Source organism: Lycium ferocissimum, chromosome 2 (assembly GCF_029784015.1).
Source record: "Lycium ferocissimum isolate CSIRO_LF1 chromosome 2, AGI_CSIRO_Lferr_CH_V1, whole genome shotgun sequence".
NCBI classification, from domain to species: Eukaryota; Viridiplantae; Streptophyta; class Magnoliopsida; order Solanales; family Solanaceae; genus Lycium; species Lycium ferocissimum.
The window spans coordinates 49,187,682-49,211,156 of NC_081343.1; the positions used below are offsets into that span (position 1 = coordinate 49,187,682).

The 23,475-nt window shown below is 38.1% G+C and overlaps 5 protein-coding genes across 7 annotated transcripts in view; 3 read left to right on the plus strand and 2 right to left on the minus strand.

Moving 5' to 3' along the window:
- Window positions 1-383: 383 nt before the first annotated feature.
- On the plus strand, window positions 384-1,112 carry LOC132047686 (small ribosomal subunit protein eS4-like). The gene is made up of 2 exons (XM_059438694.1): window positions 384-575; window positions 671-1,112. The coding sequence occupies exons 1-2, from the start codon at window positions 384-386 to the stop codon at window positions 1,103-1,105; spliced, it is 627 nt and encodes a 208-aa protein (XP_059294677.1). The 3' UTR covers window positions 1,106-1,112.
- Window positions 1,113-4,793: 3,681 nt separating this feature from the next.
- LOC132042321 (small ribosomal subunit protein eS4) lies at window positions 4,794-7,189 on the plus strand. The gene is made up of 5 exons (XM_059432907.1): window positions 4,794-4,944; window positions 5,618-5,695; window positions 5,792-5,972; window positions 6,284-6,381; window positions 6,536-7,189. The coding sequence occupies exons 1-5, from the start codon at window positions 4,942-4,944 to the stop codon at window positions 6,968-6,970; spliced, it is 795 nt and encodes a 264-aa protein (XP_059288890.1). The 5' UTR covers window positions 4,794-4,941; the 3' UTR covers window positions 6,971-7,189.
- Window positions 7,190-8,190: 1,001 nt separating this feature from the next.
- LOC132047687 (disease resistance protein PIK6-NP-like) lies at window positions 8,191-10,370 on the minus strand. The gene is made up of 2 exons (XM_059438695.1): window positions 9,780-10,370; window positions 8,191-9,684 (listed from the first exon to the last, which is right to left on the minus strand). Exons 1-2 carry the CDS (start codon window positions 10,368-10,370, stop codon window positions 8,191-8,193), a joined length of 2,085 nt encoding a protein of 694 aa, XP_059294678.1.
- A 775-nt stretch (window positions 10,371-11,145) lies between these two features.
- LOC132042357 (protein PLASTID TRANSCRIPTIONALLY ACTIVE 12, chloroplastic) overlaps window positions 11,146-23,475 on the minus strand; it is a 36,788-nt gene continuing 24,458 nt past the window's right edge. For all 3 annotated transcript variants that reach the window (XR_009411451.1, XR_009411446.1, XM_059432920.1), the window contains one exon: window positions 11,146-11,647. The gene's annotated coding sequence lies outside the window, so the exon portion shown is untranslated. The remainder of the gene's footprint in view (window positions 11,648-23,475) is intronic.
- LOC132048151 (small ribosomal subunit protein eS4-like) lies at window positions 13,381-22,020 on the plus strand. The gene is made up of 7 exons (XM_059439070.1): window positions 13,381-13,442; window positions 14,268-14,345; window positions 14,442-14,622; window positions 14,901-14,998; window positions 15,094-15,225; window position 18,046; window positions 21,641-22,020. The coding sequence occupies exons 1-7, from the start codon at window positions 13,440-13,442 to the stop codon at window positions 21,940-21,942; spliced, it is 795 nt and encodes a 264-aa protein (XP_059295053.1). The 5' UTR covers window positions 13,381-13,439; the 3' UTR covers window positions 21,943-22,020.

Genomic DNA, 23,475 nt, shown 5'->3' on the forward strand with positions numbered 1-23,475 from the left:
AATTTTTCAACTTATAAGTATTTTTGGCTTGACCGGCTTTTTTCTACTATTTTAACTTAACATTTTTTTAAATTTTAACCTTAACAATATTTTTTTTAAAAAAATAATAATTCATATGGTGTTCATCGACCTGGAGAAAGCGTACGACAAAGTCCCAACAGAGGTCTGTGAGATATTTAGAGGCTAGCGGAGTGCCGATAACTTACATTAGGGCGATCAAGGATATGTATGATGGAGCAAAGACCCGGACAAGGACAGTGGGAGGAGACTCGGGACACTTTCCAGTAATGATGGGGTTGCACCAGGGATCAGCTCTTAGCCCGTTTTTATTTTCCTTGTCGTTGGATGTCTTGACGAGTCATATTCAATAGGTGTCATAGTGCATGTTATTTGCAGATGATATTATATTGATCGATGAGACGCGACGCGCGGTGAACGCCAGGTTAGAGGTTTGGAGGCAGTCCTTGGAGTTGAAAGGTTTCAGGTTGAGTATGACCAAAACAGAGTACTTCCGACTTCTATATGACACTAAGGGTCGCTTCCGTCTCCACTCACTCAGGGATGAGGAAGCCAAGGTTAGATTTTCATGCTCTTGATTTTTTTTGTTGACGAATCTGAGTAGATAATTGTCAATGTTCATCTGAAGAACATTGTTTTCTGTTCTTTGCAGTTCAAACTTTGCAAGGTTCGATCGGTGCAGTTTGGACAGAAGGGCATCCCATATATCAAGACTTATGATGGAAGAACAATCCGCTACCCGGATCCCCTCATCAAGGCCAATGACACCACCAAGCTGGACTTAGAATCCAATAAGATTGTCGATTTCATCAAAGTTGATGTTGGAAATATGGTGATGGTGATTGGTGGTAAAAACAGGGGACGTGTTGGTGTTCTTAAGAACAGGGCGAAGCACAAGGGTAGCTTTGAGACGGTTCACATTAGAGATTCCCTGGGGCACGAGTTCGCTACCCGCTTGGGAAATGTGTTCACTCTTGGTAAAGGTACCAAGCCATGGGTGTCTCTACCTAAGGGTAAAGGTGTCAAGTTATCTATTATTAAAGAGGCTCTCAAGAGACTGGCTGCTCAATTAGCTACAGCTGCTTAAAAAGGCCAGGTCGAGCTTAGATGATTTTCGCAAGTTGGGCTATGTTTCTCTTTGTTAAGAGATACCAATCTTATTTTGTGTGTTGCATTTTAACATCTATGTACTAGGTACTGTGTACCTAGCCTTCTTTGTCGGGAAAAGATGTTGACTGAGTTAAGATCAATCACTTGCTTTTTGTGTTATAGTATTTTGTTCGGGACCGACTTTTAATTTATTTTTTTTCCAAAATTAGATGCTAAAAACATGCTATAGGTATTTTTGTGCATATGTGTTTTTTTATTTTATAAATGAGAAGTTTAATTATGTTGAGGATGTATCAAGGACTCCCAATGTTGGCTTGGAAAGGAAGACAGAAAAAGTTGTGTTTTGTGTTGGTCTTTTGGTGACAATTCGTACGGCAAAAAATCACCTAGAAGTTCATTTATATGGTGATTTTATTTTTGTTTCTCTGAGTGCCCAAACCCATTTTATTTAAAGAAGTTTGATTGGACACAAAATTTAAGAAATGGTATTAAGAGTTTTAGGTCTTTCATTTTCTTTTCCTTCTAAAAAATGAAGCAAACGATAGGGACAACAGAAATGCCATCTCTTGCCTCAGTGATATTTTTAACACGAGTATTTTAAAGTAAAACATAAAACTAATAAGAAATATTTAGGAATAATCCAGCATTTGGTAGGTGGTTATGCAAATATGCATAGCCTGGTACGCCTTAGAGCGTGTTTGGATTGGCTTATAAGTTGGCTTATAAAGTTTGTTTTAAACTTTTTGAGTGTTTGGTATTTGCCGGAACTTAAAGTCATTTTGTGCTTAAAATAAGCTCAAAAAAAATAATTGGACCCATTTAACTTAGTTTATCTAAACTGGAGTTCTTTTATTAAAAAAAAATAAGTTGGACTACCCCACATTATTTTTTTTCTAAAGTCACTTATAGCATTTTACAATTTTTTGCACGGATTTAAGCTATAAGCCAATCCAAACGGGCTCTTAGTAGTAATAAACATGGTGTTAAATGAAAGATCAAACAAAACCTATAACAGAAATTGACATATGCAATGTAAACTCTCACGTCAATCCCAGCTCTAGTGGATCGTTGCCGGCATTGCTCAATAGAATGTTATAAAACAAAACAGATATGTCAGGATCCATTTAGATACTCTTAAGTTAACGGGAGAAGTCTTGAATTTTTCTTGACAATTTGGTCATTGACTTCTGAAATGATTGAAACTTCTTTGACATGGTTGATTTTCATCTATATCTGTTCTGCAATTTATGAGCGAAAACGAGTGATAGGCCCATAAGGGTGAGATCATCAAGGCTAGGAAAGTGATTGAAGCCATGTGGTAAGTTTGTCAGCCTTTTACAATTAACTCTCAGAAGAAACTGGATTGTTCTCTTATTAAAGTGACAATAATTAAAGACCCCAGCTTTGAGGGCCAAAAGTTAAGGACCAGCCAAAATAGGACAATTCGTGCCAGTGACCCGTTTCTCAGGGTTACACTCTGTGGGTCATTTGCACTTTACCCTATTTTATGTTGGTCTTTGGTTTTTGCCCTTTAAATGGTTGTTTTTTAAATTTTTGTCTTTTAAAATCGAACTTATGCCTGGAGAGGCATAAGTTATGCACATAATATTCACAAGTTATACAGTTCCTTTAAAAAATTTATGCCTCGCTAGGCATAAGTTGATTTTGAAGGACAAAATTCAAGGGAAAACAACACAAGATACCTCTAAAATGCAAAATATTTACCCGCTCATGCCTCTTCCTAAACTAATCTCGCTTTTACCCAGCCGGCAGAAAGTATTTACTCGAGTACCCCCACACCCGAAATCCATCCTCTATGATACCATCTTAGTATATTTATATACGATGATGTATCATGGAGGACTAAGAGACTCTCATTGAAGGACTGGCGCAATCCTCCATGATTTCATCTCAATATATTGTATTTATCATGATGGTACCATAGAAGACAGAAGAGTATCTAATTGAAGGATTGAAGCAGTCCCCCGTAATACCATCTCACTATATGCGTATAAGATAATGACATCATAGAGTTTTTTTCAAAGAAAGTGTGTCTTTTGAATAAATGAACATGATTTTCCATGATACCTAGTCAGTATATTATATATACCATATGAGTTTCATAGAGGGCTACTGAGTGTTTTTTAAGAAATGAAAAAAGACCTCTATGATACCACCAAGATATATAAGAGACTGGGTGATACCATGTTGGTATCATAATTTTGGGGGCAACAACAACAACAACTACATTCTAGTGTGATCCCACAAGTGGGGTCTGGGAAGGTAGGATGTACGCAAATCTTACCTCCACCTTTGTGGGGCAGAGAGGTTGTTTTCAATAGACCCTCGGACTCAATAGAAACATGGTCGATGCAGATTGCAGGAAAAATAAGACAACAAAATATCAAGATATAAAACAAATAAAGAAACACATAGTAGTGCACACAGAAAAGTATGGATCTACGCGATACCTAGATAATAATACTAAGAAAAGGAGAAGAGGAGATGAAGAGGCTAGACCCTACCTCTCACACAATAGTCCTGCTAAACTCAACTACCTACTAACTGTCTACCCTAATTCTCGACCTTCAATCTTTCTATCTAAGATCATATGCTCAGTCCATGTAGTTGTTCCATGTCCTATTTAATCAACTCTCCCTAATTCTTCATCGGTCTGCCTCTACCTCTTCTAACTCCTGCTACCGCGAATCTCTCATACCTCTTAACTGGCGCATCCTCACACCTTCTCTTCCTATGCCCGAACCATCTCAGCCTCGCTTCCCTCATCTTGTCCAGCATAGAAGCCACTCCGACCTTGCCTCATATAACTTCGTTTCTAATCATATCTCTCCTAGTATGACCACACATCCATCTGAGCATCCTCATCTCCGCTACCTGCATCTTCTGAACGTGAGAGTTCTTGACTGGCCAACATTTTGCCCCATACAACAGTGCTGGTCTAACCACCATTCTCTAGAACTTACCTTTCAGCTCAGGCGACACATTCTTATCGCAAACCACCCCAGATGCGTGCCTTTATTTCATCCACCCTACTCTAATACGGTATGCAGCATCATCATCAATCTCCCCATCTCATTGTACTATGGACCCAAAATACTTGAAACTTCCTCTTTTGGGTATAGCTTGTGCCTTAATCTTCACTTCCACATTTGTCTCTTGCGTCACTTCATTGAAGTTGCACTCTATGTACTCCGTCTTAGTCCTGCTTAACCTGAAACCTTTAGATTCTAAGGTTGTTCTCCAAACTTCCAGCCTATCGTTAACTCCCCTGTGTGTCTCGTCAATCAAGACTATGTCATCCTCAAATAACATACTCCACAACACTTCCTCTTGAATATGTCGTGTTAATTCGTCCATCACTAAGGCAATTAGAAACGGACTAAGGGTCGATCCTTGATGCAAGCCCATCATGACCGGGAAGTGTTCAGAATCACCTCCCACTGTCCCAACCCGGATCTTTGCATCCTCTCCCATACCCTCGTAGGGGGTATGGTATGGAAGGGAAATTTTTTTGTTTTCAGGGGTATCGACGTCTTTCCCCAAAACTAAAGACAAGCCCATTTAAAGGACAAGTATTAAAGATCAGCCCATTTGAAAGGCATACCGTGCAATTACTCGATAAAAAGGGCCGTATTCTAGGTGACAAGACAGCCCAACCAACTTAGGCCCAAACAAATTGGGCACTGATGAGGAGCATGTGCTGTAGTATTTAACCGATCCTATCATTCATTCTTTTAGGGTTTAAGATACACACCTCTCGCCGGCAGCTAATCAAATCGGATAACCGCCAAAATGGTTCGTTTTTCTTACTTAATTTATCTCATCAAAATTGTTTAGCTTATTACTAGTATCTTATGCATTAAAGATTAGATTTCTTGTTAATTCTTATGTTTTATGCTCTGAAGTGTATGGTGTTGATCCCAAGTGGCACTCGTTAATTTTATGCCCCGTCTATGCTAATAATGAAATGTGATTGTTTACTGTCGCCATTAGATATTAATGGGTCATTTTTTTTTTAAATTTTATATTGCTGTTGCAGAGTTAAATGTGATCTATCTTAAGCGTTGAACAGTTTAATTTGTGTAGTATAGGGCAAGTTGTTTGTGTAGTATAAGAGTGTGATGCTAAATTTACTTTGTTCATCTAACTTTCATGCGCATAAGCAGATGAGAATTTAGGATTTCTAGAACATGGGTGCACTACTAAAGAAAAGAGCAAAAAAATGCATTAAGTGGGAATTGCCTCTAAGTAATTAACTCAGATTTCATCCAAGTACACCGTTAAGCCTTTTTTTAGCATGGATGCCATAAGTCAATTCTAGGATTTATTTACATAAAATGATGTGTTCATGTGCCCCATAAATTGCATACAAGTTCGCCCCTGCACATAAATGGTAAGACTTTTTGCATTTAGTTTTTGGAAGTTTCGTTTACTGATGTAAACTTGGTCACTTCTTATTTATGTATAGGCAAGAGGGTTGAAGAAACATTTGAAGAGGCTCAATGCGCCTAAGCATTGGATGCTTGATAAGCTTGGAGGTGCTTTTGTAAGTGAAATGTCTTTTTCTTAATAGTCGTTCTTGAATAATACTAGTTAGTTTCCTGCTTCTTGACCTTACTGTTCTATTTGTTCTCTTCTACAGGCTCCCAAGCCTTCTTCTGGCCCACATAAATCAAGGGAGTGTTTGCCATTGGTTATTATCCTAAGGAACAGGTTGAAATATGCTTTGACATACCGTGAGGTCCAATCTATCTTGATGCAACGGCAAGTTATGGTTGATGGCAAAGTTAGGACAGACAAGACTTACCCTGCTGGTTTCATGGGTCAGAACGCCTCCATTAAATAGTTTTTCATTGCTAAACCTTTTGATTTATATTCACTTTATTTCTCTACTGCCTAAGTTTTGTTCAGTTCCTTACCAAAATAATAATGCTGATTCATCTTATGTGTATGCTTTCAAACAATAAAAAAAATCTATATACACATGCTTTCACAGTTCCAAAGACAATTGTTAATCACTTTGTCTACACGTTTTTCATTAAGAATCCTTCTGCCTCATGTCTCTTTCGTTTCCTTGTTGCTATGTTTGTTGAATCCCTTGGCAAATTGGTAAGCTGATATTTTCTTTGTGTAGATGTTGTTTCAATCCCAAAGACAAATGAGAACTTCCGACTTCTCTATGACACTAAGGGTCGCTTCCGTCTCCACTCACTCAGAGATGAGGAAGCCAAGGTTAGATTTTCATGCTCTTGATTTCTGCATTGATGGATCTGAGTAGATAATTGTAGACGATTAGCGCATCTGAACCTGTTTCCTGCATTTATTTTTTGGTTTCTTTGGTATGCTGCGTTGTTATGGTAGTCACATTGTTTTCTGCTCTTTGCAGTTCAAACTTTGCAAGGTTCGATCTGTGCAGTTTGGACAGAAGGGGATCCCATATATCAACACTTATGATGGAAGAACAATCCGCTACCCAGATCCCCTCATCAAGGCCAATGACACCATCAAGCTGGACTTAGAGTCCAATAAGATTGTTGACTTCATCAAATTTGATGTTGGAAATGTGGTGATGGTGACCGGTGGTAGAAACAGGGGACGTGTTGGTGTTCTTAAGAACAGGGAGAAGCACAAGGGTAGCTTTGAGACAGTTCACATTCAGGATTCCCTAGGGCACGAGTTTGCTACCCGATTGGGAAATGTGTTCACTCTTGGTAAAGGTACTAAGCCATGGGTGTCTCTACCTAAGGGCAAAGGTATCAAGTTATCTATCATTGAAGAGGCTCGCAAGAGGCTGGCTGCTCAATCAGCTACGGCTGCTTAAAAAGGAAGGCTAGGTCGATCTTAGATAAATTTAACAGGTTGGGCCATGTTTCTCTTTGTTTAGAGATTACCAATCTTATTTTGTTTGTTGCATTTTAACATGTGTGTATTCGGTACTGTTGCACCTTAGCCCTTTTTGTTGGGAAAAGCGGTTGACTGAGTTAAGATCAATGTTTTTCTTTTAATGCGATAAATTAGTATTTTATTGGCTGAGTATAAATTTTTTCTTTTTGAAATTTGTGGCCAAAAACTTACGATAGATATTTTTGTGGCTATAAGTTATTTCGTTGCAGTTAAAATGAGAAGTTCAAAAATAAAGTATTTAGTCTATCACATAAAATGGCACTGGTGGAGTACAAGAATGTATCAAGTATAAAGGACACTCAATATTGGCTCGGAGGAAGACAGAATCCATCTCAATGTTTTCATTTGTGGCGAGGGGAATTACTGTCAGAATGCAACATAATAAGTGTTGGTCCTTTGATGACATTCTTGTGACAAAAAATCACCTAAAAATTCATTCCAAGTATATTAAAGTGATGATCTTGTGATTTTATTTCTGCTTCTTGAGTGCCCCAACCCATTTTATGTGAAGGTGTGCGGACACAGATTAAGAAATTAAAGAAGAATTTTAAACGAATAGTATTAAAGGTTTCACATGCCTTTTCATTTTCTTTCCCTATGAAAAATGAACTTTAATATCAAGTGAGTACTTTGCAACGGTAAGTAGAACAAATATGGCATCTCCTGCATCAACAATATTTTAATGTGTTTTATAGTAACATGTTTTAGTAAGATATATTTGGGCACAAACCAGCACTTAGTAAGTGCTTGCAGATGCAAATATGCATAACTTTGGGATACGTAGAAATAAACATGGTGTTGAATGAAAGAGTCGAACAGAACCTAAAACAGAAATTGAAATATGCAATGTAAATTCTCACGTCAATTCCAGCACAGTAGTGCATAGTTGCCTGCTTTGTACAACAGAATGTTAAAAAACAAAACAGATGTCAGTATCCTAGCTAATGGGAGAACTCTTGAATTTTCTTGACAATTTGGCCATTGGCTCCTGAAATGATTGAAACTTCCTTGACATGGCTGATTTTCCACTTATCTCTGTTTTGCAATTTATGAGCGAAAACGACTAAACGAGTGACATGCCCATAAGGGTGAGATCATCAAGGCTAGTAAGGTGATTGAACCCATCTGGTAGGCTTGTTAAGGACCTTCACTTAGTACTGTTAAGGACCTCAACTTGCTCATCCTTTCTAAAGATTGGCAAAAATCTTTGCTGTTGGCTTCAGTCATTTTCCCTATAAAGATTTTCCTCAAGCTTGTTAAACTTCTTAGTTGTTGCACTAGGTCTTCATCTGATTCAATTCCAGATAGTGTTTGCAGCTTCACAAAGTGTTTCCCGCCACTAGCCATCTTCACGAATCCCTTTTCCCTATCACGAAAACTAGACAGGAGAAGATGTCTTAGGTGTTGCAGCTCATTGATTCCAGCAGGCAAATGTTTAACTTCCGTGTTTCTCACATCCAACGTCTGGAGATTCCTCAAATTCTTCACTGATTTTGGAAGATCGTTTATCAAAGTCCCTCTTAAATCTAAGTACCGGAGATGAATCAAATTACCAATCTCATTTGCTAGTTTTTCTAGAGGAGCATATTGTAAATCTAGAACTCTTACCAATTTGAGCTGCCTTAGCAGTTTCTGTAGAGCCGAAAATGACAATTCATTTACTCTAAAAATGAGAAGAGACCTCAGATTCAACTTACTGATGTTTGAGGGGATACTATCTGCATCTTCATAGATTGCAAGTCTCCTTTGTCTCTCTTGAATAGTCTTGTCAACAACTTCTTCCAAGATGGATCCGAATTTCTCTTCCTTTAGCATTTGATTGGCCACATCGCACATTAGATCATGCAACTTGCACGCTTTCAGCACATCTCGAGCATGTATAGTAACTGCTTGAATCATACTTCTGTCGCTAAGCTGAACAAAGTAATGGTTCGCGACCTCTTCCTCTGTTTTATGAGCAGTTCCCTCAACAAACCCCTCAGCCACCCACATTCGTATTAGCCTTTTCCTCCCAATCTCATAGTCCTCGGGGAACAAACCAAGGTAAAGGAAACAATACTTGAGGTAAAACGGAATGTGATTATAGCTGAACAACAAGGCCTTGTTTAGATGCTCAATGTCTCGGTGATGGTTGAACTCCCAGTCTAAGGTATCGAGAACAGATTGCCACACACGGATATTTCTACCCTTACATGATAACAAGCTCCCGATGGCTACAATTGCTAAAGGTAAACCTCCACATTTTCTCACTATAGCCTCCGCGAATTCCTTCAAGTCATCAGGACAAGTCCCCTGAGATGATCGAAATTCCTTCTTGCAAAAGATGCTCCAAGCTAATTCATAAGTGAGGGGTTGGAGATCATAGATTTGGAAATTATCCTCAGGAGGGGATGCTATACCGCGAATTGTTGTTGTAATTATGATTCGCCCTTTTCTTCGCGGAAATGCATGTTTAAGATCTTCCCATAGCTTATCATCCCATATATCATCAAGAACTAGCAAGTACTTCTTGTCTTGCAAGTAGTCGTTGGTCCTCTCTAGTAACCATCCCTCATCCATGGCACCCATAACATCTAGAGCTGGCTCACCTCTACTAGCTATGAACCCAAAAAGGATATTTTTCAGGACATCCTTTAGATTACAAGATTGTGACACGAAAACCCAAGAATGGCAATCAAACGCCGCTTTTGACTTCTTGAAAACTTCTTTCACAAGAGTAGTTTTACCCAAACCCCCATGCCAAACACTGAAACCGCGAGGAAATTCTTCGTGTTTCCTTCTAATACGAGCTTCATTAGCTGTTCGACATCATGTTCAATTCCCACAATATCGTCTTCTCGAACAAAAGGGGATGCTGCACCAGGCCCTCTAGAGGACATTCCACCAGTTCCTCTATAGCTACTAGCTGCTAATGCATCTTCACACATCATTAATCCATTGACAACATATCTATCTTTTCTTTCTTTAACTTCAATGACTTGTTTCTTGATTTTCCTGATATGATAGCCAATTTGATACCTAACTTTCAAGTACTTAAAGAAGTATAAGCTGTTCCAATGAGTAGTAGCCATTTGAATAAGAAATTCATCAATAACATCTTCAGCATCAAAAGCCAAGATTCTTACCTCTTTAACCCAACCAGCCACAGTTTCATCTCTCTTTTGCCTCTTGTCAGCATCTCTTAGAAAAGCTACCATGGCTTGAAACTCTTTCTTGATCCATTCAATTTCATCTTGCACCCCTGACAGAACATTTCCTTCTTGTACTAACTGATAGCCTAGCCTCCTCAGAAAGTATATGATTGCAGCTTCAGCCATGTCAAGAGGATGCTGAATGCTGTAGACTTGTTTCCTTTTGAGATCAGATTGATCCAAGTCAACTTCTCTATTTCCAATGCTGCTTTAAGGTATTTTTGTTGCTGTTGTCCTTCTGAACAGATAAAATAATTAGAAGAAAAAGTGTGGCATCGGTTTGTCAGTGTGAACCTTTTTTTTTTTTTTTTTTTTTGTGTGTGTGTGTGTGTTGGGTGTGGAGAGGGGGGTGGGGCTGAGTAGTTGACATGACAAAGTCCAATAAGGGAAACATCAGGGAAATACCCTTTTTCTTAATAAAATAATATTTTATATATTACCACATCTTTCTCCAGGTTACTAAGTGACACTACGATTGTAGCTAAATCCGAGAGAGTGAAGTACAAAACATTCATAAAAAAGTTTGAATTTAAACTTCAAAAGATGTCGGCAAATTTTACTCCAATGTAGAATTATAATATTGGCCTGAGCTAGCTGTTTTAACTCTCTTGTAAATCTTTAAGAAGTTGCTTTTTCCTCTTTATGAAACAAGCAACATGGTGTTGTATTTATCTTCGAGTAATTTTAGAAATTACACTTCCCTCAAGGAAATTAACAGTTACGATACTTAATTAAATAACAACATACATACCCAGTGTAATCTCACAAGTAGGATCTGGGAAGGATAGGATGTATGCAGACCTTACCTTACCTTTGCAGGGTAGAGAGTCTGTTTACGAATAGACCCTTTGCTCAAAAGAAAAATAGTCGCAATACTTAATTAAACGTGAACACAAAACTTTAATTTTTTGGAATTCACTATCCGGATGGTAATTTAAAGGCTACTACACCCTTGAAATTAAGTACCAAAGAGTAATCCATTCAACTTGAAACAAATACAAGACATCTGAGTTAATACTAAATAGAAGATAATATCTGCTTCTAATTTCAGGTTACCTAATATACCATTACCATAGCTCCAAAAGTTGTTCACACACTGTGAGCTGAATACAAGCTACCATACTAGCATTTTCTCCATTTTTCATTTGCTTTACACAGGATGATCCAAGTACATTCACAAAAACCTACCCAAAGCTTTCTATAAAAAATCTACTCTTCTGGGGCGAAGATCATCAGCGGATGCTGTTTAACTCCCACATCAACATCAACAAATAACTGTTTTGCAGTTAGTTGGCCTTATTGCCAAATCTTGTCAATGATTCAATATATGTTCATCGACTTCATCATAGGGCAAGATGCTGCAGCTGGCATCACCATAAGAGGATGAAAATCATTTGCTTATCCTGCAAGGCAGAAATGAATTTTCGATCATTGATAAAAATATTTGGACCATTTTGCAAAAAAGTAACAATAAAAGTATGCAACTGAGCTCTAAATCAAACTCCTCATGCTCCTCATTCGCACATAAGGGCTAAAAGACAAGTTGCTTTAAATTACACTGTGAATTTTCACTTTTCCAACATCACACTGAAACAGGACATTTGCACCCTACTCCAATAATGTCCGACTAGCTCCAGTGCTATAGTTCTTCTAAAAATAACCCAGCAGAAAGGAACCACAGAGAATTAGCTTACTGATCACATTATAAAAGTTGGAATGCTGGATTACTGCTAGAATTTTCAAGCTCCTGAAAAAGTTTGTGCCTGAAATGAAAGGCTGGGAATTTTCTTGCGTACTAATGTATATATGACCATAGTTCGCTCAGGTAGTCTAGAATTTGATACATCAACATGGAAAACAATTGGCTTACGAATATAGACTGTAGAGCAGGATTAGCCTACTTAGAAATGTAGTTCTGGCATCGTCTATGAGATGATCATCAAGAAATTGTAAATCTAACTCGAAAATGCTATTAAGAAAACTAATCCCAAAAATCTGGTTCTACAAGCATTTGGAATATGAATATTGAGTATTCTAGAGATTGAAGGGGCAGACATCTGTCTCTGTAGTCTTTAAGTCATTCTTTATTTTTAGTAGCTTAAACTTTGTAATAAATACAGAATATCTGTATAAGCAGTTACTCACCTGCATAAAAGTCAACACTGGTATTGCCGTTGAAGAATGTTTTCTGTAAACTCAATTATGTTCAGTTCTACCTCAAAAACTGGGTTTGCAGCTTCGTGGTATTCCACTTGGTGTGGAAGAGTTAATGTCTCTTTGTTCTTCCTTTTTCTTCTCTTTCTTATTTTGCATCCCAGGACCTGCCTTAATTTCTCTACTGCTTAACCGACTATTTAAATTTGGTAGTGCTAATTGTTTTGAAGCTCGAGCTTTTGCAACTTTCAACCATCATCTAGTAATGTTGTCTCTACATGAAGATTTTATTACTAATTTCAAGAGATTAAATATGAAGTTTTTTTAAAAAAAATTATGGCAAGGGACTTGAATGCCCTCTATGGCTAAGCATGATATCAAGAGACATCTAGTTTTAGGGAACCCCTAGTTTATCTAAAAGAGAAAACATTCAGTATTGGGAACTCGGCGAGTAGAGCGAATGGGTATAGAGGATTCAAATAGCTCTTAACTAGTTTGAAATTGAGGAATAATTGATTGATATAGATTTATTACTAGTAGCCTTCCCTCATTTTCCCTACCACCATTTTTTTTTTTTTTAAATTCCAAAGTTATCCAAGTGTAACTAGCCATTTTTTGGCATCAAATTATTGTGTATATTAATTCAAAGTCAGACATAATACGAAGCTGGTTTTTTTCGTTCAATAAAAGCATGAGACGTGTCTTGTTGAAGATAAAAATGAAGTTTTAAGGGGGTGGGGGGTGTGTATACAGCTCTAACGTATGACTTTAGGGGTATATTATTTCAAAAAGTATAACTAAAGTCAAATATAGTTTATTTTCAATAGTAGAGTTGTAAAATATGACATCTCCTCAGTGCTCAGGGCAAGAAGGCCCGTATAGTAGGTAAGGAAACAACCCAATTCATATAGGCTCAAAAAGAAATTGGGCAATAATGAGGGCATGTCCTAAAAGTATATAAGAGATTGTATCTTTCATCTTATTAGGGTTTAAGGACACACACCTCTCGCCGCCACCTAATCTAATCGGAAAACCGCCAAAATGGTATGTCTTTTCTCTTTGTTAATTAATCTCAACAAGGTAGTTTAGGTTATTGTTTGTTGCTGATAGTAGTCTAAAAAATTATACTACTGTTACATTTGCTAATTGTTTGCTATGTGCTCATGCACCAAAGACTAGATCCTTTGTTGTTCCCTTGTGCTTTATGCATTCAAGTGCATGGTGTTGATCCCAAGTGGCATTGGTTAGTTTTATGCCTCGTGTATGCTATTATTTATTGTTGCCATTAGATATTATTGTATCAGTTTTTTTTTTCTTATTTGTAGTTTGTTGTTGCAGAGTCAAATGTATTTGTCTTAAGATTTGGACGGTGTAATTTGTGTATTATACTGCAAGTTATTTGTGTTCTATGTATTGAAAAATTGTTCTTACCTATGTGTAAGAATGTGCTGCTAGCCTTGTTTAACAAGGATAAATGGATGAATTCTAATATAAAGCTGAGGAATAGCTCCCTTATCTTGCTAAATTTACTTTCTTATACTAACTTCCATGCACATAAGAAGAGGTGAATCTAAGGTTTCTAGAACATGAAAGAAAAAAGAAAAAGAATGCATTAAGTGGGAATTGATCCTTATTCCTCTAAGTAAATACCTCAGCTTTCAACCATGTGCACCATTAAGTCTTTTTTCGTAGCATGGTGGCCAGCAAGTAATGTTAGATTAATTCTAGAAAATATGTACATAAAATAATGTGTTTGAGTGCCCCGTAAATTGCATATAAATTCGCCCACATAAGTGGTAAGACTTTCTGCCTTTAGTTTTTGGAAGCATCATACTGATGTAAATTTGGTCACTTCTTATTTATGTATAGGCAAGAGGATTGAAGAAACATTCGAAGAGGCTCAATGCGCCTAAGCATTGGATGTTTGATAAGCTTGGAGGTGCTTTTGTAAGTGAAATGTCTTTTTCTTAATATTCGTTCTTGAATAATACTAGTTAGTTTCCTGCTTCTTGACCTTACTATTCTATTTGTTCTCTTCTACAGGTTCCTAAGCCTTCTTCTGGCCCACATAAATCAAGGGAGTGTTTGCCATTGGTTATTATCCTCAGGAACAGGTCGAAATATGCTTTGACATACCGTGAGGTCCAATCAATCTTGATGCAACGGCAAGTTATGGTTGATAGAAAAGTTAGGACAGATAAGACTTACCCTGCTGGTTTCATGGGTAAGAATGCCTCCATTAGATAGTTTTTCATTTCAATACCTTTTAATTTATATTCTCCTTATTTCTGTACTGCCTAGGCTTTGTTCAGTTTCTTACCAAAGTAATAATGCTGATCCATCTCTATATACATGCTTTCACAGTTCCGAAGGCATTTGTTGATCACTTGTCTTAAAGTTTTTCATAAAAAATCCATTTGCCTTGTGTCGATTTCGTTTCCTTGTTGCTATGTTTGTTGAATCCCTTGGCAAATTGGTAATGCTGATACTTTCTTTATATAGATGTTGTTTCGATCCCAAAAACATATGAGAACTTCCGACTTTTGTATGATACTAAGGGTCGCTTCCGTCTCCACTCACTCAGGGATGAGGAAGCCAAGGTTAGATTTTCATGCTCTTGATTTTTTTCGTTGACGAATCTGAGTAGATAATTATCAATGTTCATCTGAAGAACACTGTTTTGTGCTCTTTGCAGTTCAAACTTTGCAAGGTTCGATCAGTGCAGTTTGGACAGAAGGGCATCCCATATATCAACACTTATGATAGAAGAACAATCCGCTACCCGGATCCCCTCATCAAGGCCAATGACACCATCAAGCTGGACTTAGTGTCACGACCCAACCCCGTAGGCCGTGACTAGTGCCCGAGCTGGGCACCCAAACACACTCATTAACCGGAATCGACATACAAGCAACTTATACATATACAAAGATCATACCACGTCTCCAAATTGTTACCTGTACAAGTATATATATAAATGTCACAGAAGCCGGCAAGGCTGTCATATGGCACAATGTCCCAAAACATATGTACACGCAGCCGACGAGGCTGCCACTGCAAACGGGGACGCCCAAACTTAATTCACACAAACACAACCGAGCAAGAATTATTCACAACCCACATGTATGTCTACGGACCTCTAAGAGTGACATCGTAATCATATGACGGGACGGCCCCGTCGTACCCCCCGAATAAACACATACATATACAACAAAAAACTGTCGTACCAAATGGGCTCGGAACAAGGAGCACTCCCCGGACGAGCGGGGTGGATGTCCTAAGGCGGCGGATCACCAAAATGATTGTCGTACCGCGGCATGAAACGCATCCCCGAAGAAAGGGGTCGACGGAATATGTACGAGCATGTAAAGCATAGAATGCAAGAAATGTAATCGAATAAATCGAAGTAAGGAGCATAGAAAACTAGTACAGTAACCAGAAAACCACAAGGCTTGCCTTTGAAACATGAATCCTACATATCAATATCATATCCAATTCATCAACGGACTTAGAAACATAGGCAAATCATCATCATCATGTACATATGCATATATATATATAGCGTGTCCCCCCCGTAGCGAGGGACTCGATAATTAAGATCATCATATCATCATGTCGTCATCATATGTATATATATATATACCGTACCCGACCCTCTAAAGTGAAGGACTCGGCAAATAGAATCATCAAATCATCATGTCATCATCATATCATGTCGTCACATATATATACCGTACCCGGCCTACTAGTGAGGGCTCGGTGAAGTGATCATCACACACATACCGTACCCGCCCTACTAGTGAGGGACTCGGTGAATAACGTACCCGCCCTTTCGGGACTCGGTAGAGAGATCCGTCTCCATCGTGTATATCATACTCGGCCCATCCCGTGGTCGCGCCATCATCATCACATCATCATATACCGTGCCCGCCCTCTCAACGAGGACTCGGTGAACAATGCAATGAACTGTGCACGAATACATACCCGGCCCGGGACTCGGTGAAAGAAGTAATAACAGCTAGCACGAGCAGAGTAGTGAGAAACCATATGCATATAAATCATCATTACATAACATGTCATATAACGTCTTAGGGATCATAAACATATATCGAGCCAATCCGAGCCCGCCTATGAAAGTTACGGGCCTTTTTTCATCATAGACCACTTAACGAGCATTTCATAACAATCCGAGACCATACATGAAAGTTAGGGACATTATACGCTATCGAACCTCTTACGAGCGTTTCGTAGCGATCCGGTTCCGTCTAGGAAAGTTACGGCCATTATTAGACATAGAATATTTTAAGAACAAACATTCTTTTTGCAACATTTGAAATTCAATCATACATAAGACTTACGGACCACAGTCCGACCATATGCAGAATGTCAACATCAAGAAGCAATTAAGAATCATATACATGCTCGGAACTTAGGAATGGAGTTACCCCAGGCACAAATCATGTCATATCTTACTTCCGTCTAAGATATGCCAAAAGAAGGAAAGAGTAAGCTTTACATACCTCGTCCGCTTCCTAAGCTAATCCAACTTAAGTCTCGGGCTTCCCAAGATCTATAATAACGTCATTATATACCAAACATTAGCTATAAACACTTAGGAATTCAATTCCAAGCTATCACTTTATCTACAAAAATTTGGGCAGCATTTCCCCTGTAATTTCAACAATCCCCGAGAATTCAACTCGGCCAAATCATCAACAACAATACCAACAATCATTCTAACAACATCAATAATCGATTCAAAACGTATTCTAACGTTAGTAACTCTTTTCTACATACTTGACACATTCCATTCACATTAATTCAACTACATACAATCAAGCCAACGCCATTGCTCACACGTCCAATTACTAATCCAAAACCATTCAAATAAGATTCAAGAACACTTCAAACAATCCGCACAATATTCAAAACAACCCAACCAAATTACAATGTCACCCGAAATCCTCCCAAACCCGAGAACAACCACAACAACACATTCCTCTCTCCCTAATTCATGCATTACCCCAACAATCCACACTTCAACAACATTATTCTCATAAATGCAAGAAACTATATTTAAACACATTAACTTCCAAAACGACCACACGAATACAACTTCAACTTGAATCATTAAACTTTCATTATCATCATAGAATTCACCACAACAACAACCAAAACACTAAGTAAAATTAGTTCTTCACTTCTACACAACATAACCCATATACACGGCCAAACCCACCCACACGCTCAACATCAATTTGCAAGATTTCATGAATATCATCCAACACCTTCATTTTCATCACATAATCCATAACAACAACAACCAAAATACTAAGTAAAATTTGTTCATTTCTTGCCACACAAAATGACCCATTTTTACTTCAATATTAGTATACAAATTTCATGATTGACATTCATTTCCACATACTACAACATGCACAAATTATCCATAAAACATGTAAGAGGAGATTGAACCTTACCTTTTCCACTTAGTTCTTCACTTGACTAGGTTGGTGCTTTGCAAGAATGAATGGTTTGCTTGCTTCAACAACCACTCTACGTTATTATAAACCTTCTAAAGAGTTGAATTGCTAGAGGAAATTATTTTTTTGGATCAATTTTTCTGTCACACCCCAATTTCCGATAGGGTGTGATGGGCACCCGACCCCGTAGCCGGAGCCGAGCGAACCCACTGACTCTTTCTACGTACAATTTTTTTTTGAAATCTCTACGTCAAATGTACATAACAAGGCTGCGGAAATATTCTTTTGTTGCTTTGGAATCAAATAAAATATGTAACTATACAGAACTTGTATCGTAGTACAACCGACTCCGAAACCCACGACTGTCCGCAAAGTCTCTAACCGTACTCGAAATCCCGGCACGTGTACCCGACTCGCTACACTCCGGCCAATGGAGCTTGCCAACTTCGTTGGAACATCTTCTACATTAGCTTCATTCCGTGTGCCGGGCGTACCGCGGCCACGAACGAAGAAGGGCCGTACGAAAGCAATGTACCGAGTATGTAAGACATGAATAGTAATACGAACAGAACATAAGTATGAACAACAATATCATGGGATTATGAAATCGTGATGAGATCAAATGGATAACACTGTACACACGGGCGGCCGCATAGAAATATAAAGCATTCCATGTGTCGACGAAACACCGTACGCGCGTGCCGCCGAGGGCGGATACCATGCGTGCCTAGCTTCTCTTTTTATGAACACGGTATTTCTTAGTCTTGTACCACGTAAAAACAGCTACTTTTCGAAAAACGGTACTTTTTGCTTACGATTCTGACGCCGAATTCATCGGGCTCTCCCACCCCCTTCCCAAAAAAGGTCCCAAATATACCATATTATATATATATCAAATATCGAATATTAAATATCAAGTGTCGTACGCCGCGTACGCTCTCCCATATCCCGCGTCCGGCATCCCGCGTCCGGATGATAAGGCCCGAATCGGTGGACACGGCTTGCCCTCCCCATTCCCCCACATATACGTGTATACACATACATTTATTAAGATCGGTATTATATACATTATCATATAACCGCATGCATGAGAGCCCAAGAAGGTCATGTGTCTATCGGAGTGACGTAAGGTCGGTGACCTCCGATTACATTATGGATTAACGGGATCGCTTTGTCTCGCCCGAAGGGACGAGTATTTTAAGCGAGACTACCAATGAAAAGCAACATCATGAACAACGTAGAATAGGGTCACAAGACGATATTTCGTGTACTTTGGAATCTTAGGAAAGCGATCATCGCTCGCGTAAGTAGAGCCGAGAAACTCGAAAAGTAGCTTAACGTTCCATATCGTCACATTTTTTTTTTCATCTACGGCGTCATCATTATCATCGTGGAACCATAGTCGTCGTTTTAGTCATTAAAACTTTCAATATTGTAGAACTTGGGTTTTGAAGAAAAATAAACATTTTGGGAAAACATTTGTAAACTTTTGGGAAGGAAAATCATGCCTTGGAATCGAGGGATTGGTTAAAACAACTATTATTCAGTAGTCAGAGTGATGTCCAAAGGTTTTCTCAAATTATAGTACGGAAATGAACCAAGTGGAGCCATATGAGGGAATTAGGGAGTAGTGGGCCCGCCTCGGTCGAATGAGGCGGCGTACACAACTTACGTGTAATACGTTCCGTGATATTACTTAGGAAATCTTAGGGTAATCGAGTCTTATTCTTGCAAGTTCTGGGGGTTTAGATCTTCCTTTCACTATTAGCAGCTTTGGGTTCAATTCTACCGAGTGAATAGTAGAGAATTTCAATCACGGATTTCTAGAGTTAGGAAAGTCCCCGAGGTGCGAAATCAAGCCTATACGTCTAAGACATGCCAAAGAAAGAAAGTAAGGTCTTACATACCTCTTTCCGCTCCTTCTGCTACTCCAAATCCAAGTTGCAAATCCATCAAAATCTACAAATTGGTCATGTTTACCAAACCTTAGTTAGGGGCATTTATGAGTTGATTCTTTAAAATAACACTTTGTCTGCCGAAATTTTCGCAAAGATTTCCCCGTAAATACACCGTCCCGAGAATATGGCTCGGCCAATTCAACAACAACAACCCGAGAATGGAACTCGGCCACAATATCAACAACAATACCAACCATCTTACATACAACATTCCATTTATACACAAGTAAACTTCATACGATCAATTTAACACTAATGCTCATATATTCGATTACTAATCCGAAACCATTCAAACCATATTCAAGAATACTCTAAGCAATCCATATAATATTTCCAACAATCTAAGGAATGCTCCACTCCACCCGAAACCTCCACAATTGCAATAAGGCAATAACAATGAATTTCTTTCTTCCCAATTCACATACTACATCAACAATTCCATACATTTACAACATTATTTCCATGAATTCAAGAACGCGTATTCAAATCATATTACGTTCCAAACCAGCCCCACACACGGCCTAGTCTTCAACATGCATAATTTCCATGAAATCCATTCATTTCTACATGCCAAACATACACAAATCATCTATAATACATACTCCAAACATGTTGAATAAATTAGTTTTTCACTTCCACACCATGCTATATACACGGCCATACAACACAACATCATAATCTCATGAAATTTATTTCTTTCTACACACCACAACATGCATAAACACCTATAAAACATGCAAGAAAGATTGAACCATACCTTCTTTCCTCTATCTTTCTACACGGCTAGAATCCTCCAAAGCCACAACGAGCGATTGATTTGCTTCAACAACCATTCCATGTCGTAGAGGGCCTTCTAATTAGCATGGAAACCTAAGGAAAATATTTTTCAAGGTCAGATTTTAGGGGTCGGTTCGGTTCCCCTCTCGTCGTCCCCTCTCATTTCTTTTTTCTTCTTCTTCTCTTGAATTTTCTTGAATTCCAAGATGATGACCTACGCATATATATATATATATATATATATACATAAGTGGCACATGACCATACACGTACCTCTTTGTCTTCTAAATTTTTCTAGAATTTTCTTTTTTTTTTTCTTCAAATTAAAAGATGACTAATTTAGTTGGGCTTGGTCATCTTTGGTCCATAATCCAAATTGGGCTTAGTCATGCTTGCCCATTCATACATATATTTAGCCCACAAATATATAATATACACTTGTGCCATTTCATGAAATTATTTCCCCACTTTTAGCCTCCAAATCTTTCTTATTCCAAATTTATCCTTAACGCTCCATTCCAATACAAAGGATGAATAAACAACTTACGCATTCTAAGAAAAATTTTAACCTTGTCCTTAGCTTCCCGACATTAACTCGGAATATTCAAATGCGCAAAACGCGAGGTGTAACATTTTCCTTGCTCTTGCTCGGTTCAAGCTTGGCCGAATGCTTTTTTTTCTCTTCTCCAAGTTTCTCAAAGGTTCTAAGGGTGAAGATGATGAAGAATGTGATTTATTTGGTCATCTAATATCACATATAAAACTCATCCATGTGGCCTATGGCCCACACCATGTGGCCGACCACATGGCCCTTATTATTCATGAATTTTAACTTTCCAAAATTAACTTTTAACCCCAAATTTTTCCTTAATATTCCATGCCAATAAAATCATAAGCAACTTATGCCTCAAAACAAAATCGTGGTTAAAAGCCTCTACCTCGTATCCCGAAATGGTCTTGTCCTTAACTTTTCATGGTTAGTTCGGATTACCCCAATGTATAAAATACGGGATATAACACTTAGAATCCAATAAAATTGTCGACTTCATCAAATTTGATGTTGGAAATGTGGTCATGGTGACTGGTGGTAGAAATAGGGGACGTGTTGGAGTTCTTAAGAATAGGGAGAAGCACAAGGGTAGCTTTGAGACAGTTCACATTCAGGATTCCCTAGGGCACGAGTTTGCTACTCGCTTGGAGAATGTGTTCACTCTTGTTAAAGGTACCAAGCCATGGGTGTCTCTACCTAAGGGTAAAGGTATCAAGTTATCTATCATTGAAGAGGCTCGCAAGAGACTAACTGCTCAATCAGCTACAGCTGCTTAAAAAGGCTAAGTCGAGCTTAGATAAATTTAGCAGGTTGGGCTATGTTTCTCTTTGTTAAGAGATACCAATCTTAATTTGTGTGTTGCATTTTAACGTCTGTGTACTAGGTACACAGTACCTAGCCTTTTTTGTTTGTTATAGTATTTTGTTGGAGACCGTTCTTTATTTTATTTTTTCTCAAAATTAGTTGCTGAAAACATGCTATAGGTATTTTTGTGCTTATGTTTTTATTTTATTTTATCAAATTAGAAGTTTAATTATGTTGAGGATGTATAAAGTATTAAGGACCCCCAATGTTGGCTCGCAAAGGAAAGACAGAATCCATCTCAAAGTTATGCTTTGTGCTGGTCTTTTAGTGACAATTCGCAAGGCAAAAAATCACCTGGAAGTTCATTTGTATGGTGATTTTTTTTTCAGTGCTCAAACCCATTTTATTTAGAGATGTTTGATTGGACACAAAATTTAAGAAATGGCATTAAGAGTTTCACGTTTTTTCATTTTCTTTTCCTTCTAAAAAATGAAGCAAATGACAGGTACAACAAAAATGCCATCTCCTGCATCAATGATATTTTAACACGAGTATTTTAAAGTAAAATATAAAACAAATAAGAAATATTCAGGCATAATCCAGCATTTGGTAGGTGGTTATGCAAATATGCATAGACTGGTACGGCTTCGTAGTAATAAACATTGTGTTAAATGAAAGATCAAAGAGAACCTATAACAGAAATTGACATGTGCAATGTAAACTCTCACGTCAATCCCAGCTCTAGTAGCTAGTTGCCTGCATTGCTCTATAGAATGTTAAAACAAAACAAATATGTCAGGATCCATTTAAATACTCTTAGCTTAACGGGAGAAGTCTTGAATTTTTCTTGACAATTTGGTCATTGACTTCTGAAGTGATTGAAACTTCCTTGACATAGCTGATTTTCATCTATATTTGTTTTGAATTTATGAGCGAAAATTGAGTGACAAGCCCATAAGGGTGAGATCATCAAGGCTAGTAAGGTGATTGAAGCCATCTAGTAAGTTTGTCAGCCTTGTACAATTAGGTATCAGAAGAAACTGGATTGTTCTTTTATTAGTAAAGCGCTAAAGAACAATAATTAAAGACCTCAGTTTTGAGGGACAAAAGTTAAAGACCAGCCAAATAGGGCCCATTTGTGCCAATGACCCATTTCTAAGGGTTACTGTGGGTCATTTGCACTTTACCCTATTTTATGTTGGTCTTTAGTTTGTGCCCTTTAAATGGTTGGTTTTTAATTTTTGCCTTTCAAAATCGAACTTATGCCTAGAGAGGCATAAGTTACGCACATAATATTCACAAGTTGTGCAGCTCCTTTAAAAAATTTATGCCTCATTAGGCATAAATTGATTTTGAAGGGCAAAAATTAAAGGGAAAACAACACAAGATACCCCTAAAATGCAGAATATTTACCCGCTCATGCCCCTTCCTAAACTAATTTCGCTTTTACCTAGACGGTCGAAAATATTTACCCGAGTACCCTCGCATTCAAAATCCTTTCTCTA

What these genes read in the sequence shown, in the direction of transcription:
- LOC132047687 (XM_059438695.1), bottom strand. Translation starts at nt 10,370, where the DNA reads ATGGCTGAAGCTGCAATCATATACTTTCTGAGGAGGCTAGGCTATCAG. An exon ending in TGTTTGGCATGGGGGTTTGG is followed by an intron (nt 9,685 to 9,779) that starts GTAAAACTACTC and finishes TGTAATCTAAAG; the next exon opens with GATGTCCTGAAAAATATCCT.
- LOC132042321 (XM_059432907.1), top strand. An exon ending in ATAAGCTTGGAGGTGCTTTT is followed by an intron (nt 5,696 to 5,791) that starts GTAAGTGAAATG and finishes TCTCTTCTACAG; the next exon opens with GCTCCCAAGCCTTCTTCTGG. An exon ending in TCAGAGATGAGGAAGCCAAG is followed by an intron (nt 6,382 to 6,535) that starts GTTAGATTTTCA and finishes TGCTCTTTGCAG; the next exon opens with TTCAAACTTTGCAAGGTTCG.
- LOC132047686 (XM_059438694.1), top strand. Translation starts at nt 384, where the DNA reads ATGTTATTTGCAGATGATATTATATTGATCGATGAGACGCGACGCGCG. An exon ending in TCAGGGATGAGGAAGCCAAG is followed by an intron (nt 576 to 670) that starts GTTAGATTTTCA and finishes TGTTCTTTGCAG; the next exon opens with TTCAAACTTTGCAAGGTTCG.
- LOC132048151 (XM_059439070.1), top strand. An exon ending in TTACCCTGCTGGTTTCATGG is followed by an intron (nt 14,623 to 14,900) that starts GTAAGAATGCCT and finishes TTCTTTATATAG; the next exon opens with ATGTTGTTTCGATCCCAAAA. An exon ending in TCAGGGATGAGGAAGCCAAG is followed by an intron (nt 14,999 to 15,093) that starts GTTAGATTTTCA and finishes TGCTCTTTGCAG; the next exon opens with TTCAAACTTTGCAAGGTTCG.